This window comes from Scyliorhinus torazame, chromosome 8, assembly GCF_047496885.1.
Source record: "Scyliorhinus torazame isolate Kashiwa2021f chromosome 8, sScyTor2.1, whole genome shotgun sequence".
Classification (NCBI taxonomy): Eukaryota; Metazoa; Chordata; class Chondrichthyes; order Carcharhiniformes; family Scyliorhinidae; genus Scyliorhinus; species Scyliorhinus torazame.
The window spans coordinates 130,141,508-130,158,105 of record NC_092714.1 but is presented as its reverse complement, the minus strand read 5'-3'; the positions used below and the strand labels follow the sequence as shown (position 1 = coordinate 130,158,105).

General features: G+C 48.0%; 1 protein-coding gene across 4 annotated transcripts in view; it reads right to left on the bottom strand.

Annotated features, from left to right (window-relative positions):
* The window catches only part of LOC140428111 (rho GTPase-activating protein 6), a 1,113,012-nt gene that overhangs the window by 608,189 nt on the left and 488,225 nt on the right, over window positions 1-16,598 (bottom strand). Inside the window, exon 1 of one of the 4 annotated variants that reach the window (XM_072514182.1) lies at window positions 12,553-13,068. The exons of the other annotated variants lie outside the window; for them this stretch is intronic. Within the exon in view, the coding sequence (XP_072370283.1) occupies window positions 12,553-12,618 (66 nt within the window). The 5' untranslated portion in view covers window positions 12,619-13,068. Of the gene's footprint in view, window positions 1-12,552; window positions 13,069-16,598 lie in introns of those variants that run through there. 4 annotated transcript variants of the gene reach the window in all.

Below are 16,598 nucleotides of genomic sequence, written 5' to 3'. Positions count from 1 at the left end.
AAGTAGGTTTACATTAACCATGAAATTACTGTGAAAAGCCCCTAGTCGCCACATTCTGGCGCCTGTTCGGGTGCACAGAGGGAGAATTCAGAATGTCCAAATTACCTAACAGCACGCTTCGGGACTTGTGGGAGGAAACCGGAGCACCCGGAGGAAATCCAGGCAGACACGGGGAGAACGTGCAGACTCCGCACAGACAGTGACCCAAGCCGGGTATTGAACCTGGGATCCTGGAGCTGTGAAGCAACTGTACTAATCACTGTGATATCGTGTGCCGCCCACTTCATTAACTGCAGGGACTGCTCATGTGAATGAACAGAGGAACCTTTTGGATAATGTTTCACCAGGAGGACACTCCTCATTGATTATTTTCCTGACCGTGACCCTGGGGTAAGAAGTGTCTGAGGCAGGTGTGGGTTGTGATCTCAGTTGGAGACACACAGTGAGGAGGAGAGAAAGATGAGGAAGAGGAGGAGAAGGGTGAGAGGAAGAAGGGAACACAGGGAGGCCCAGGATGCTGTGATTTTCAGGAAAGGGATAGAGCAGCACAACACCCCGAGGGTCTGGAGGAATCCAGAAACCCTCAGCAGAGGCACAGACAATTTATGCTGCTGCAAGAGTATACAGGCAGAGATTTAACTACCAGCAACTGAGGGAGACTCAATACAGAAGATGACTCAGGCTTTCAAGAGCCACTGTGACATTATTTGTGAGATCATCACAGGGAAAATCTCACCCAGTTGTGCTGGGGGCCACTTGACGACTGTCCCTTTGAAAGTAACAGTGGTGCTTTACTCCTTCACAACAGGCTCATTCCAGGCAGCCTGTAGAGACCTCCGCTGGATAACAGCTGCTGCATCCCATTGTATCGAGGTGTTCGCAAATGCAATGTTCCAAAGGACTAGGAATTAAATCCTATTAATGCAGGATGTCCAAGTCAAATGGATGGAGCCTGAGGATTTACAGCGATTGCAGGTTTCCGCAGGGTGCAGGGAGCCATTAACTGCATGCACATAGCCCTAAAACCTGGACAACCATGTGTCATGTGAGAGTACCTTTAAGAAATGGGTGTTTGCTACTGCAGTGATATCAGAGAGTGGGTGGTGCTGGGCTGCCTGTCAGCTTTTTACTTTTGTTTTAGGCTGTTTGCTGCAGGGTGTTTTATAGTTTTGTTTTCAGTGTTGGAGCTGAAGTCAGACAGAGCAAGTGTACTGTTGATCTCTCTGCCATGAAAAGACTATCTCTTGATCATTTGGTGAATTCAGAATTATAAATGTTCTCAGTAGTGAATGTAAACCTGATGTGCTTCTGTTCAAAGGTGTTTCTTTTGTCTGGATGTTTGCTTGGGAAGTTATTAAGGAACTTAGTGTTGTATTCTTTGGGGGTTGTATTTGAATTGATGGTTGCTAAGATGTTCACTGTATGTTTCGAAAAGGTTAACTTGAGTTCATAGAATAAACATTGTTTTGCTTTAAAAATTACTTTTCCATTTCTGCTGTACAACACATGTAAAGTGGGCTGTGTGCTCCCCATACCACAATCAATTAAAAGTTGTGGGTCAGGTGAACTCCATGATACACTTTGGGGTTCTCTAAACCCTGGCCCATAACACATGCACCTCCATAAACAGAAAGTGCTTCCACTCGATCAAGGTGCAACTGGTATAACCATAATCGGGCCATGCAGATGTATGCCAGGTAACCGGGCAGCAGTCACAGTGCATATATACTTAGGAACTCACAGATTCCAAACCTTTTCACCACCAACAATTCTTTGGAGGGATGGCTACTGGGTGATAAAGGCTATCAACTGAAAAGATGGATAATGACACCTGTGAGAGTGCCCAGACCTGCTGCAGAGAGGAGGTACAATGAGAGCCACACCAGCACCAGGGCCATGATGGAGCAGACCATCGGTCTCCTGAAGATGCAATTATGATGCCCAGACAGAAATGGAGATGCATCACAGTAATCCCCCCCCCACATGTGTCCCTGATGATCGTGGTTTGCTGTGCACCCCATAACATCACCATTGAAAAAGGAGCTGTTAACACTGTCGGAGGAGCCCCGCAAATCACGTTCATATGTTTTGGTCCTGTCGAACTGGTGGGGTATTGGAGGGAGGTCTTTAGTGTAATCTCAAAGGTGAGACTCGAACCAGGGCCCCTGGAAGCCATATTCGGGGTGTCGGACCAGCTGGGGTTTGAGGCGGGTGCAGAGGCAGATGTCTTATCCTTAGCCTCGCAGATCGCCCATAGGCGGGTCCTGTTGGGGTGGAGGTCAGCTTCCCCGCCCTCTGCCTCGGCATGGCGGGGGACCTGCTGGAGTTCTTAATGCTTGAGAAGGTGAAATTTGAGTTGAGGGGAAGGATGGAAGGATTCTACAACTCATGGGCTTTGTTTATCATGCACTTTCAAGAATTGGATGATGTCAAACATTAGGGGGAGGTTTGGAATGTATCGGTTATTGGTGATTATATACGGGATGATTATGAATTCTTGATTATTTTTTCTTTCTTGTTCTGGATTTAAGATGTTGGGCGTTGTTTGGGGGTGGGTAGGATAAAGGGGTTGTTGACCAGGGGATTGCCATTGTATTTGTTATTGTTGGTTATTTGTTGGTGGGTGTATATTTGATGAAAATGTGAAAAAGGAGAATTAAAAAATTTTTTTTTAAAGAAAAAGGAGCTGTTCGGGCAGCACGATGGCTCAGTGGTTAGCACTGCTGCCTCACGGCACCGAGGACCTGGGTTCGATCCCGGCATGTGTCACTGTCTGTGTAGAGTTTGCACATTCTCCGTGTCTGCGTGGGTTTCACCCCCTGTTATACCGTCAATTCACTGTGAGAATGAGTGAACATTAGGTTTCATTATCCATGAACTCGCCTGCCAGAGTCGGCTGTACAAATGAGTGCCACCCATAGGTGGCAGGTCTATATATGGCCCCGGTGAGGGCGGAGCCAGAGGCGGAGCTCACTGGGGTTCCAGTACAGTACCTGGAAGTAGACCGTATCATCACTTCCAGGTCATAGGTCACAGCATTATACAGACAGTTCATGCATTAGGTGAATACATTCACCACATTCACCCCCTGTTAAAAAAATCAAGCCCAGCGGGGCTGACGTGGGGTTATTAAATATTCAGTCTGTCTGGAGGCTGGATCGTTCCTTTAGACCTCCTCAGCTCTGGCTATGCGGCGGGCACGGTTGTTGCAGATGGTGACTCCGGGGGCATTGTGTCTGGAGCTTGAGCCTCAGTCCGGCGTGTCGGAGACGGTTGGGGAGTGGGAATAGGCAGGGGGGTGCTGGTTGGCGGCAGTGCCAGCGCGGGACAATACAGTAGATCCAGAGGGGTGTAAGGGGCGCTGGAAGTGGAGGTAGGCAGCGGGGAGGGGCGCGCGTTGGCAGGGGAACCAACTGGTGCCAGGTCTCGTAGGAAGACCATATCTTGCCGTCCGTCCTGGTGCGCGATGTAGGCGTACTGGGGGTTGGCATGCAGCAGCTGGAGCCTCTCGAACACGGGGTCCTCATATGCCTCCGGAGAAGGACAGGTCCCGGAGTTGTCAGCCAAGATGGAAGCGAGACCCCGGAGATGGACTTCCTAGGGAAGACAAACGGTCGTGAGGGGTCTCATTCGTGGCTGTGCAGAGGAGTGATCTAATGGAGTGGAGGGCGTTGAGGAGGACCTCCTGCCAGCGGGGGATCGGGAGACTTCTAGACCGGAGGGCCAGAAGGACGGCCTTCCATACCGTCGTGTTCTCCCTCTCCACCTGCCCGTTTCCCTGCGGGTTATAGCTCGTAGTCCTGCTCGAGGCGATGCCTTTGATGAGCAGGTACTGACGTAGATCATCACTCATGAACGATGTGCCCCGGTCGTTGTGGACGTAAGCAGGGAAACCGAGCAGTGTGAAGATGCTGTGCAGTGCCTTTATCACAGTGGCCGAGGTCATGGTGGGGCAGGGGACAGCGAAGGGGAAGAGGGAGTACTCATCGACGACGGTTAGAAAGTATATATTACGGTTGGTGGCGGGGAGGGGCCCTTTGAAGTTAATACTTAGGCGCTCAAAGGGCCGGGAGGCCTTTACCAGGGGGGCCTTATCTGGCCGGTAGAAGTGCGGTTTGCACTCCGCACAGACCTGGCAGCCCCTGGTCATGGCCTTGACCTCCTCGGTGGAGAAGGGCAGATTGCGGGCCTTAATAAAGTGGGTAAGCCGAGTGAACCCCGGGCGACAGAGGTCATCGTGGATAGCCTGAAGTCGGTCATCTTGCGCGCTGGCACGTGTGCCGTGGGACAGGGCATCTGGGGGCTCATTGAGCTTCCCAGGACGATACTTGATATCGTAATTGTAGGTGGAGAGTTCGATCCTCCACCTCAGGATTTTGTCATTTTTTTATTCAGCCCCGTTGTGCGTTGTCAAACATCAAGGCGACCGACCGCTGGTCGGTGATGAGGGTGAACCTCCTACCGGCTAGGTAGTGTCTCCAATGCCGCACGGCTTCCACTATGGTTTGTGCTTCCTTCTCAACCGAGGAGTGTCGGATTTCGGAAGCGTGGAGGGTTCTAGAGAAGAATGCTACTGGCCTGCCCGCCTGGTTGAGTGAGGCGGCCAGTGCGATGTCTGACGCATCGCTCTCTACCTGAAAGGGGACGGACTCGTCCACCGCATGCATTGCAGCCTTGGTGATGTCGGCCTTGATGCAGCTGAAGGCCGAGCGGGCCTCAGCCGTCAGGGGAAAAGTGGTGGTTTGAATAAGTGGGCGGGCTTTGTCCTCATAGTTGGGGACCCACTGGGTGTAGTAGGAGAACAGCTCCAGGAATGTTGAGGCTGTGGGGAGGGGGGAGTTCCATGAGGGGGCGCATACGGTCGGGGTCGGGCCCTAGGACTCCGTTCTCCACACGTAGCCGAGGCTGGCCAGTCGGGTAGTGCGGAAAACGCACTTCTCTTTGTTATATGAAGTTGAGGGATTGGGCGGCCAGGAGGAACCTCTGAAGGTTGGCGTCATGGTCCTGCTGATCATAGCCGTAGATGGTAACATTGTTCAAGTACGGGTATGTAGACCGCAAACCGTACTGTTCCACCATTCGGTCCATCGTTCTCTGAAAGACCGAGACCCCATTAGTGACGCCGAAGGGGACCCTGAGGAAGTGGAAGAGTCGGCCGGCTGCTTCAAAGGCAGTGTAGTGGCGCACTTCCGGGCGGATTGGGAGCTGGTGGTAGGTCGACTTCAGATCGACCGTTGAGAACACACGGTGCTGTGCGATCTGGTTGACCATCTCTGCTATGCGGGGGAGGGGGTACGTATCCAGTTGCGTGAACCGGTTAATTGGCTGGCTGTAGTCCACAACCATCCGATTCTTTTCCCCGGTCCGGACGACCACCACTTGCGCTCTCCAGGAGTTGTTGCTGGCCTTGATGATCCCTTCACTCAACAGTCGCTGGACCTCCGACTTGATAAAAATCATGTCTTGTGAACTGTACCGCCTGCTCCTGGTGGCGATGGGCTTACAGTCAGGAGTGAGGTTTGCAAAGAGCGAAGGGAGGGAGACTTTGAGGGTCGCATGGCTGCATATCGTGAGAGGGGGGGGGCAATGGTCCGCCGAACTGTAGGGTCAGGCTTCGGTGACTGCATTGGAAGTCTAATCCGAGCAGTAGGGGGGCGCAGAGGTGAGGGACGATGTACAGCTTAAAACGAGCGTACTCTGCGCCCTGCATCGCGAGATTAGCGATACAGTACTCCCGGATCTGAACCAGATGGGAAGGGAGATTGTTTGGGATGCGGGGTAGATGTGGAGGGAACAGCGCCTTACCATGTCAGGGTGGACGAAGCTCTCCGTGCTCCCGGAGTCGAAAAGACAGGGAATCTCGTGCCCGTTGACCTGGACGACCATCATTGAGTTTTTCAGGTGCTTTGGCTGCGCCAAGCTGCGGGTAGCCTGTGTGGTCGGCGGTATCAGGGTCACAAAATGGCGGCCCCCATGAGTCGCACGTGTGAGGCTGGGTTGAAGATGGCGACCAAGATGGCCACCCCCATCGGTCGCACGTGTCGGTTGGTGCCGGGGCCAACGGCCAAGATGGCGGCCCCCACGAGTCGTACGTGTTGGCTGGTGTTGGAGCCGGCGGTCAAGGTGGCGGCCCCCACGAGTCGCACGAGGCTGATGACGCTTCTGAAGGGGGCGTTCCGGGCAGACACGCAGCCACATTGCAGGGTCTGCGGGCCTGCGAGTCCATGGGTTGGGCCATGTGAGTTTTCGATTTCTGGGTTTTAGGTCGGCCCAGACAGACTCTGGCGAAGTGTCCCTTTTTCCCACAGTCGCTGCGTGGGCTGAGCAACGCTGCCGGGGGTGTTGATCCTGGCCGCAGAAGTAGCACTGCGGTTCCCCACGCTGGACTGGCAGCCGCGCGGCACAGGCCTGTGATGTAGTCGGGTCTGACGGGGGCCGCGACGATGGTGTTCACGAGGGGTTCGCCAGGCCTGCGGGGAACGCACTGAGGCTCTGGTAGGCCACCTCTAATGAGGTAGCTAGCTTTACCGTGTCCCGCAGGTCAGTGGTCCCGTTTTCCAGCAGGTGCTGCCTGATGTAGTTCGATCGGACCCCAGCCACGTAAGTGTCCTGGATCTGTAGGTTCATGTGTTCCTCCGCCGTCACATCCCTTTAGCTGCAGTTCCTTGCGAGTAGGGTCAGGGTTTCCAGGTACTCGTCCAGCGATTCCCCGGCGCGTTGACGGCGAGTAGTGAGAAGGTGTCGGGCGAACACCTCATTTACGGGCTTCACGAAATGCGCCTTGAGGGTTGCGACCGCCGCCTCGTACGTGGCAGCTTTCTCTATCATCACGGAGATTCGATGGCTCACCTGAGCGTGGAGGAGTCGCAGTTTGAGGGTTTCAGTGGGGGGCGTTGTGGAGGAGTCGAGGTAGGACTCAAAGCAGCGAAGCCAATGTTCGAAGATCTCCTTGGCCTCTGACGCGCGGGCGTCGAGTTCGAGCTTATCTGGCTTTAGAGCGGCGTCCATGGTGCTGTCGATGGATAATAAATTGTTATACCGTCAATTCACTGTGAGACCGTGAGAACGAGTGAACATTAGGCTTTGTTATCCATGAACTCGCCTGCCAGAGTCGGCTGTACAAATAAGTGCCACCCACAGGTGGCCGGTCTATATATGGCCCCGGTGAGGGCGGAGCCCACCGGGATTCCAATACAGTACCTGGAAGTAGACCGTATCATCACTTCCAGGTCATAGGTCACAGCATTATACAGACAGCTCATGCATTAGGTGAATACATTCACCACACCCCCACAATCCAAAGATGTGCAGGGTAGGTGGATTGGCCACACTAAATTGCCCTCAATTGGAAAAACTAAAAAACATTTAAAAAACAAAGAAAAAGGAGTTCCTCTTGGGGATGATGACACGCTAAATGGAGGCCAATTCTCTGAGGTTGAGGGCAATGATGATTTGGGGACCAAGCCTGCTGATAGCCCTGGCTGTGATAAAATGGATGGCCATAACACAAGGGATGTGGAAAAGGTTTCAAGAGTACATCCTGCCACTGCTACAGAAGGAGTTTGTGAAATCGTAGCCTTCCTTTTCCCATGTTTTTATTAAGTTGGCACCAAGGGTAGCCAGACTGAATCTGGGGCAGCTTTGCTCCTTCTAGAATGCCTCTCCCCTTGCTCCAACAGCACAGCCATCTATGCATGGAAATATGTAATAAATGTACAACTCCTCAATGTCAAAAGGTGGGAGACTTGGCGATTTTTAAAATTTCTGCCACCTGTGAAGATTGACATGGTTGGCAAAGTTTAGCTGAAGTTTAAATTGACTTATCTGGCCAGACTGGAAAATGCACAAACCTTCATCATGTGTAGTAGATGCACTCCCGATTGGTTATGAGACTGTCCCATGCCACGGAACTCTTTAAACTGATGACCATTGTCTTGCTCCAGGTCAGTGATCGGACACCCCCTGTCCTTCACTGCTCTTGGGTGGGATATCAGTAGGTCTACAACACCCCCTTGCTGCTAATTGGCGGCAAATATAGAATTACCAGGTGCGCACCAATGGCGGGCCCAGAAGTCACGAGCCGCTGACTTCTGGACGTGGAACATGCCATCGGCCTGCAAACTTATTATTCAGACCACTGTTTACATGGAAGCTCCACGTGTAGAGAATCAGCTAAGTTATTGAAAGGAAGGGAGTTTTGCTTACTAATAGGTTACTAACAGGAGCTGGTTTAGCTCACTGGGCCAGCAGCACGGTTCAATTCCCGTACCAGCCTCCCCGAACAGGCGCCGGAATGTGGCGACTAGGGGCTTTTCACAGTAACTTCATTGAAGCCTACTTGTGACAATAAGCGATTTTCATTTCATTTCATTACCGCCATCTTCTCTACCAAAATGGTTCAGGGTGGAAGAAGACTAGTAAATGACCGGAGAGAGTAGAAGCACTATTCCGCTGGACCAGTAAATGGAGTTCCTATTCTACTCTTGCCCTCTTCCCACATAATGATTCTTTTGTAGTCTTTTTTGCAAACTGTCTTCCGCAAACATATGCCTGTTTAAGACACAGGAAGCACCTGATTTAGTTTAAAATATCTCACAAACAAGTATTCTTCACTGAAGGAAAGCTGATGTCTGTCAAGTTAGTCATTCTGCTGCCTTGTCCTCACGAACCTTAAGAGGATGATGGAGAGCATGATTTGGTGTAGTTATTGCACAAAACAAGTACCTCACACAGTTGAAGAAAGTCCCCGATTGGATCAACAGTCATTAGTAAATTAGCTGATTTCAGTTGGCACTGCAGTATCAATACCACAAATGAAAGTCTAAAAATCGGAGGGTTTCCAACAGTGTGTTGCTGTTGAACACCTCTCATAGAATTTACAGTGCAGAAGGAGGCCATTCGGCCCATCGAGAATGCACCGACTCTTGGAAAGAGCACCCTACCCAAGGTCAACACCTCCACCCTATCCCCATAACCCAGTAACCCCACCCAACATTAAGGGCAATTTTGGACACTAAGGGCAATCTATCATGGCCAATCCACCTAACCTGCACATCTTTGGACCTCTTGCTAACTTGAGCGTGTACAAATGTCTACATAGGGTGGGGCTTGCTGGTGATGTTTTGCACACTTGAAAGTCTGCCAGTATTCAGTGTCTACGGTCACCCTTAGATATGGAACAAGGTGCCTGTGGAACCATATTCCGAAAATTGACTCAGTTTCTCCAGGAGAGGATTGTATATATGGGAAGAAGGAAAAATAAATCATCCAATGACACACAAAAAGAGCACAATGACTTTGGTTCAATGTCACTACATTAGTATTTGCCAACATTTTTCATTTGTTTGCCAATACTTTTTCATGATAATGATGCCGTGCCCTACATTTTTCACCAAGATATACTCTTACTTTTTCTTCCTGTGTTTCTGTGCTGAGTGACTCCGCACCTTTGGGATTTCACTCTTCATCTCAGCTCCTCTTTCCCCCTCTCCTCTGAAGTCAATCTGTCATGCCTAAAACTCTACAAACTCCCCCATCCAGGTTCATAGTATGACTTTGCCATTCCCGTGGTTTCTCTAATTCTGTGTTTTCTATTGCAGACAGGGCCATCTCCAACAAGTTCTTTGTATGCTTTCCACACATCCCAAGAAATGCACTGCTCCAAATCACTTAGAACTACATTTTCTAAATCCTGATTGCCCAACCTTTGCAACTCCATTTGCCACAACACTATTGCAGCTGCCAATCTGCTTAGCCTTTCCCTTGTGTCCATCTCATCCCTCTCAAGGTATAAGACCCTGGCGACAGACAAGCGACCTGTTCTGGGAATTACAAACTATGGAAACATATGAAGGTTTGCCTTAGTGCACCACTAGGAATAAATGTTGACCCAAACAGCAATGCCCAGATCCAATGAATAAATAATAGACTATACTTCCCCTGGCCAGGTGAAACAACCTCTCAGTGTCCACTGTGTCAATCCACTTCATAATCTTGAATGTTTCGGTGAGATCATCTCTCATTCCGTTAAACTTAAGTGAGTGTCAGCTGAATTAACTCAGCCTTTCTTCGTAGGACAACCCGTTCATTCCAACCTAATGAACCTTTGCCGTACTGCCTTCTAGGTTAGTATATCCTTTCTTAGAAATGGAGACTAAAACTACACACAGTGCCCCAGATAATAGTAGTAATAATCTTTATTATTGTCACAAGTAGGCTTACATTAACACTGCTATGAATTTACTGTGAAAATCCCCTCGTCGCCACTCTCTGGCGCCAGTTCGGGTAAAAGAAAACTGAGGGAGAATTCAGAATGTCCAATTCTCCTAACAAGCACGTCTTTGGGGACTTGTGGGAGGAAACCGGAGCACCCGGAGGTAACCCACGCAGACATGGGGAGAACATGCAGACTCCTCACAGACGGTGGCGCAAGCAGGAATCGAACCTAGGACCCTGGTGCTGTGAAACAACAGTGCTACCATTTCATAGAACCTTCGCAAGACTTCTTTATTTTCACAATAAAGACCAAATGCCATTTGCCCTCCTAATTGCTAGCTGTGTGTGCATAATAGTGTTCTGTATTGCTTGTACAAATACACCCAAGTCTTTCTGAACATGTTTCACGCCATATTCTGCTTTCTAAATTTTACTACTAAGTTTGTCATACAGTCTGGGAAGAGTGGTACTGCAACAAGATATTTTGCCTATTTATATGATTTATATTTATTATCTGTGGCGGCTCTTGTCGATGGATTGTACCCCAATGCCGAAATTTCCAATGCAATTTTCAGTGCAAAATGGCACACAGAACCAATGCATTTAGTAGTACTGTACAGGGAGCAGCACATCTGACTGCAACATGTATAGAAAAATATCAATCTGATACGTTACAACTCTATTGGTTGCCCCATTTAAACAGCCAATGGCACTGGATCAAGGTAAACAAAGGTTAGATTTCTCAGTGGCAAAATGTTCCATAAAGGAGCACCTTAGTCCAACTTCAATCGATAATCCCAACCAAAAATGCAATGCAAAAGCTCAACCACAAATACCACTGAGTGACAAAGCCAAACGGCCAAGATGAAATAGGTTGGCACACACCCATCTTACAATGTCTGTATAAAATACTAAACAGGTGATTGTAACTGGAGAATAGGTGAGCTTAGCCAATTTAATACAGGTTTCAATTCAAGTGAGTGTTGTTAGGTGCAAATACATAAAATAGAGATATGTTAGGATTAGTTCACAAACAAAAACCTGCAGCTGAGCACTTCTGAATAGATTCAATTCATTTTAAGCACTTTCTAGCATCTCCCTGGCAACAGAGTTCTTTTTAAATTTGCCACATTTTAAAAAATCGTATGTCAGTATCTTGAATGCAATTTAAAAAAACAGTAAAATTAATCAAAGAGGCAGAGGGCAGATTTCCCCCATTCATCTTAGCTCCTGAAATTATGCATCAGTAGAGAAAAAAAAAATCATATTGCATTTATAAAATATAAAATCATCTCAGGAAAAAGCACAGTATCTAACCAGTTAGTCTGAGTGTGATGCCGTGTTCCACAGCAGTGATTGTCCTATGATGTCGGATTTTTAAAAAAATATTCTCAGCATGTAGGCCATCACTAGTATGTCACTAGCATTTATTGCCCAGCCCTGGTTGCTACAAAGTGGTGGTAGGCCTTTTCCTGAACCTGTGGTACAGGTACACCAACATTGTCGTTTGGGAGAGAGTTCCAGGATTTTGACCCAGTGACCAGTGGAAGAGTGGGGATTTATGCCCAGCTAGGGATGGTGTGTGACTGCCACTGGAACTTGAGGTGATGGGTCCTTGTGTCCACTGCTCCTGTCCTAGGTGATGGAGGTAATGGGTCTGAGTATGAAGCTTTGGTGACTTGCTGCAGCCCACCCTGCAGCTTGTACACACTGTCGTGTAGGTTGAAGGGGTGGATATTTAAGGATAACAGGGGTTTCTTAAAGCATTTTCTTTTACTCTGACCTACTTTGTTGCTGTTAATATTGGTAAACTTTGGGCCTGCGACTGAACAGACAGGATTTGTTAAACTGAACCCAGGGTCAGCACGAGCAAAGTGGGGCAGGGAGGGGAGCAGCTCTGATTCCAAAAAGCTGGACATGACTTGTCAGCGTTTTGTAGTGTTCTTTTTAGCACCCAGGAAATGCAAAGTTTCAGAACTTTTGATGTCTGATTTCGTCATTGCTACAGAGGAAATGGCATGCGTGTAAGACGATATGATTCGTACCGTTTCCATTGTCACGACGAAGCAAGATCTATGTAATTTGTGCATTCGTTTCCTGTACGACCACTCGTGCACCCAGCAATGAGCAACGAGCTTTTCAACACCCCCTACTCATATTCTGAAACGGAGACAGTGTTCATGTGAGCAGTTTGCAGACTGTCTTGCGATATTTTTTTTAACAATTAAATATAAAAGAACACAAGCATGTAAGTAACTGGCCAGTTATCCCGATTGACGTGGGAAGGAAATCAGTATCCAAGTTTTTAAAGAGAAAGGATTTTTAAAAACAACTTACCCCACAGATGACCTGCTTTTCCAAAAATACACAGTCTGCCATAGCTGGTGCATTGACAATCCACATACACCAACCAGTTCGTGAAGTCAGTTGTAAAGCAAAGTGATGGAACTCGAATGAATTTTCATTGAACGAATTAAGAGTGTTGCCGAATCTCACACTCCAGCGATATAGAATCCAGATTCACGAAGCATTAGCAAATGCCTCTGCGCTTTATTTGTTCTACGGAAATGAACATCTTTCACTGCTGTGTCGCCCACTTTACAATCAGGCCAAACTGGAAGCAGAAGGAGCTCAGCGCTGCCTTCTAGCCTGACCAGACTGCAGGAAGATAGTTCATGATTTTAAAACCCTTTGCGCTGCAGGTGGCTCTTCGCGGGGGGGTTTTCAACTGACGACCAAGTTCACTGGCACATCCATGCTCTGGGTGTGATAAAGGGATCGCCCTGGCCCATTCTTCAGGAATAAGATGACATAATCAGAAGACACAAGCTGGGAAATAGCAGCTGTTCCCAGTCAGAAGAGCGGGCTAACCTCACATTCAGATGTCTGCAAGCCCTTGTCCACACGCGTGCTCTCTCTGACTAAAGCATTTACTGGCTCGCTAATTTAAACAAAAAAAAAGTAGACGCACATACGAAGTAAGGAAATTAACTAAGCGGTGTGGAAATTGTTGATTTGTTCTCCACGTAATGCTTCTCGTATCATCCAAGCCAGCTGAGTGATTCAGGTTTCGCACAACTAATCTCAAAATATTCACGGACAATGTTTCATCAACTTGTAACAGATGCTGTAGAACTTTTTTTTAAGTATCCAAGGTGGACGCTGATTTACAATCTCTCAGTTGACATTAGAATTCTGCCTTTCTTTTTAATCCAATATTTATTTCAGCCCAAATTGCCAACCCTTGGATTTCGCTCGATTGTATTTGCCAGCAATTCACTTGAGAGTGTCAGCTTTAGCTCTTGCCTCTCCAGTCAAAATGTTGTAGTCGTTTCAAGCAGGGCTGGTGCAGGCGCCCTGAAGCAACCTTCAGCCTGGAGCAACCTCCCCCACAATTAACTTCCGAAAATGAGTATTGTATATTAGTATGAATAGAAATCTGCATTTATCATTAGATCGATTTAACACCGGGAAGGAAACGATCATTGTACATCTTCATCGTTCTACACTTTTCACAGGATATGTACTAGAAGAAATGCACATTGTAATGTGTAATACGGCTCACATGATCTAATACTATATGCTGCCGCAGAAGTTTCAGGAGGATTTTATGCACAATTTACACAATGAATAATCATTAGGGTAGAATGGGCGAGAATAAACTATGTCCTTTGATATTATTTACTAGTTCACAGTTTTGGAATTGCCTTGTAAATGTACACATTTGTAAAACTGTGGATGTATATCAATAGGCCTTCCATTCCCACTGCTGAAGCCTGTTTGTTTACTTTTGTAGTTCCATGAATCGTTTATTCAGTTTTGGCCACCGAGTTTGTCTGCCAGCACCAGTGGGTCATCAAGTGCTGCAGTGTCAGGAATGTCTTTTAGGGGGCATGTTAGAAGTCTGCCTTCTCAGATGGACATAGAAGATTTGAAGAAGGACAAGAAAGTTTGCCCAGTCTCCAACAGCTAAGACAGATCAAAGGGGTTATTGCTGTTTGCGAGAGCTTTGTGCTGCGTGCAAATTAGTTGCAGCATTTACAAAGGTACCCATGGGCAGAATCTTAGCCAAACTGGCCCGCAGTCAGCAGGGTTGCTGGCAGTGGGAGAGAAACTATTGGTAATTGAAATGGGCTTTGCCACAGCTGTTTAACTCACAACAACACAACTCAGCCATGACTTTGGCATCGCACTTCCGGGTCTACGGACCAATCGCAGAAGAGCACGGGTGTGATGACGACCCACGCTTTGTGAATTAAGGGGGTCTCGAAATAAAGCGACGCCGGCAGGGGCTAGATTGGCTGCAGGAAAGCATGCTGCTAAAGCAAGAGAATGGGAGGAAGGTGTGGGATGGCTGCACTGAAGTCCGCTAACATTGAAAGGCTACCCGCACGGAAAATCAAATTGTGACAACTCACCGCTGGCCCTGACCAACAGTCCGCACAAAGACCAAACCGTGGCTCAACGCTTCACTTAAATGTAGCTAAATGCTTTCCAAATGTTGGCTAACAGGGAATGACATGATGTGGAGATGCCAGCGTTGGACTGGGGTGAGCACAGTAAGAAGTCTTACAACACGGTTAAAGTCCAACAGGTTTGTTTCAAAACACTAGCTTTTGGAGCACTGTTCCTTCCTCAGGTGAATGGTAATCTAGGGAATGACATGTGAGCTCTGGGATGCAAAGTACACACAGCAGTTAAGACGACTCTCAAGTCATTCTCGATCTTGCTGCAAGAGATTGAGACACGTTCTCAATCAGGTCTCCCCCCCCCCCCCCCCCCCCAGCCCTCCCTGCTCTAAGGAGAACAACCCCAGTCTAATTAGCTATGAAGAGAGATTGGTTAGACTGGGATTGTTCTCCCTGGAGCAGAGAAGGCTGAGTGGGGACCTGATTGAGGTGTACAAAATTATGAACGACATAGATAGGATGGATAGGAAGAAACCTTTCCCCTTAGTTAAGGGGGTCAATAACCAGGGAGCATAGATTTAAGGTAATGGGCAAGAGATGTAGAAGGGATTTGAGGAAAAACGTTTTCACCCAGAGGGTGGTGGGAATCTGGAGCTTACTGCCTCAAAGGGTGATAGAGGCAGGAAACCTCACAACATTTAAGAAGCATTTAGATCAGCACTTGAAATGCTGTAGTATACAAGGCTAGACCAAGTGCTGGAAAATGGGAATGGAATAAATAGGTGCTTGCTGGCCGGCACAGACACAGTGGGCTGCCAAACTCTGACTCTTGCAGCAAGCCCCAGACCATGATGAATGAGTCTTCCCGTACACAGGTGAAGGTGGGACGTGATTTAGTAGGGCCCTCACAGGGTCAAAACGCAAAACAAATCTGCCAAGTGCATCTCGTCTGTCAGAACTGCGAAACAAGAAGCCTGCCTCCAGCTCAGCTGAAGCCACAGGGTTTACGTCATCTAGAAGTAAGAGGAAATCTATGAGAAAAACTTAATAATTACATAACAGGATTGCCTTGGGTCTTTACAGCTGTATTAGTGATATGACGCTGATGGTTGTTTCAATTAAATAGTTGATTTGAGCTCCGCAATCTGGTCTCCACTTTATTACATGCTCTATTCATTCTGGTCAGGTAGCCTTCAGGTGAAAGGTATGAGGAAGAAAGGGTGTGAATGTCAATGTTGGCTGGTTGGATGAAGTGTATCTGGGGTTTTTTTGGGGGGGAGAAGCAAAGAAGTGATGTGCATCCTTGGATGGCTTCATGAACACATATTAAGTGAAATATTCCTGGATGAGTGCATAATAATAATCTTTATTAGTGTCACAAGTAGGTTTACATTAACACTGCAATTAAGTTACTGTGAAAATCCCCTTGTCGCCACACTCCGGCTCCTGTTCGGGTACACTGAGGGAGAATTCAGAATGTCCAATTCACCTGGGCTTCTCGGACATCCAGGTGTATGGCTGCTGACACCACAGCCACAACGTGCTCTTCCTCCTCCTCTTCGGTGGATCATGAGTGTTCTGTACCTTCCTCTTGCTACAGCTCCACTCTTCTCTGCAGTACAATGTTCTGAAGGGCGCGATAGATCACAATAGTTCTAAAGATTCTAGATGGTTCATACCGAAGTGTGCACCTTCAGACTTCAAGCCAGGCTCTCAAAACTAGTCTTGTAAATATAAGACTTTCATTTGTAAACCATAAGCTTTGCGATTGCATGTTTTGAAGGTTTCCCAGCACCTCAATGTTGTACAATTTTTTTTAAAAAAATGATTCCTTCATGACATGTGGGTGTCGCTGGGTGGGACAGCATTTGTTGCCCATCCGTAATTGCCCTTCAACGGAGTGGGTTTCTGGGTCATTTCAGAGGGTACTTAAGAGTCAACCACATTGCAGTGGGTCTGGAGTCATATATAGGC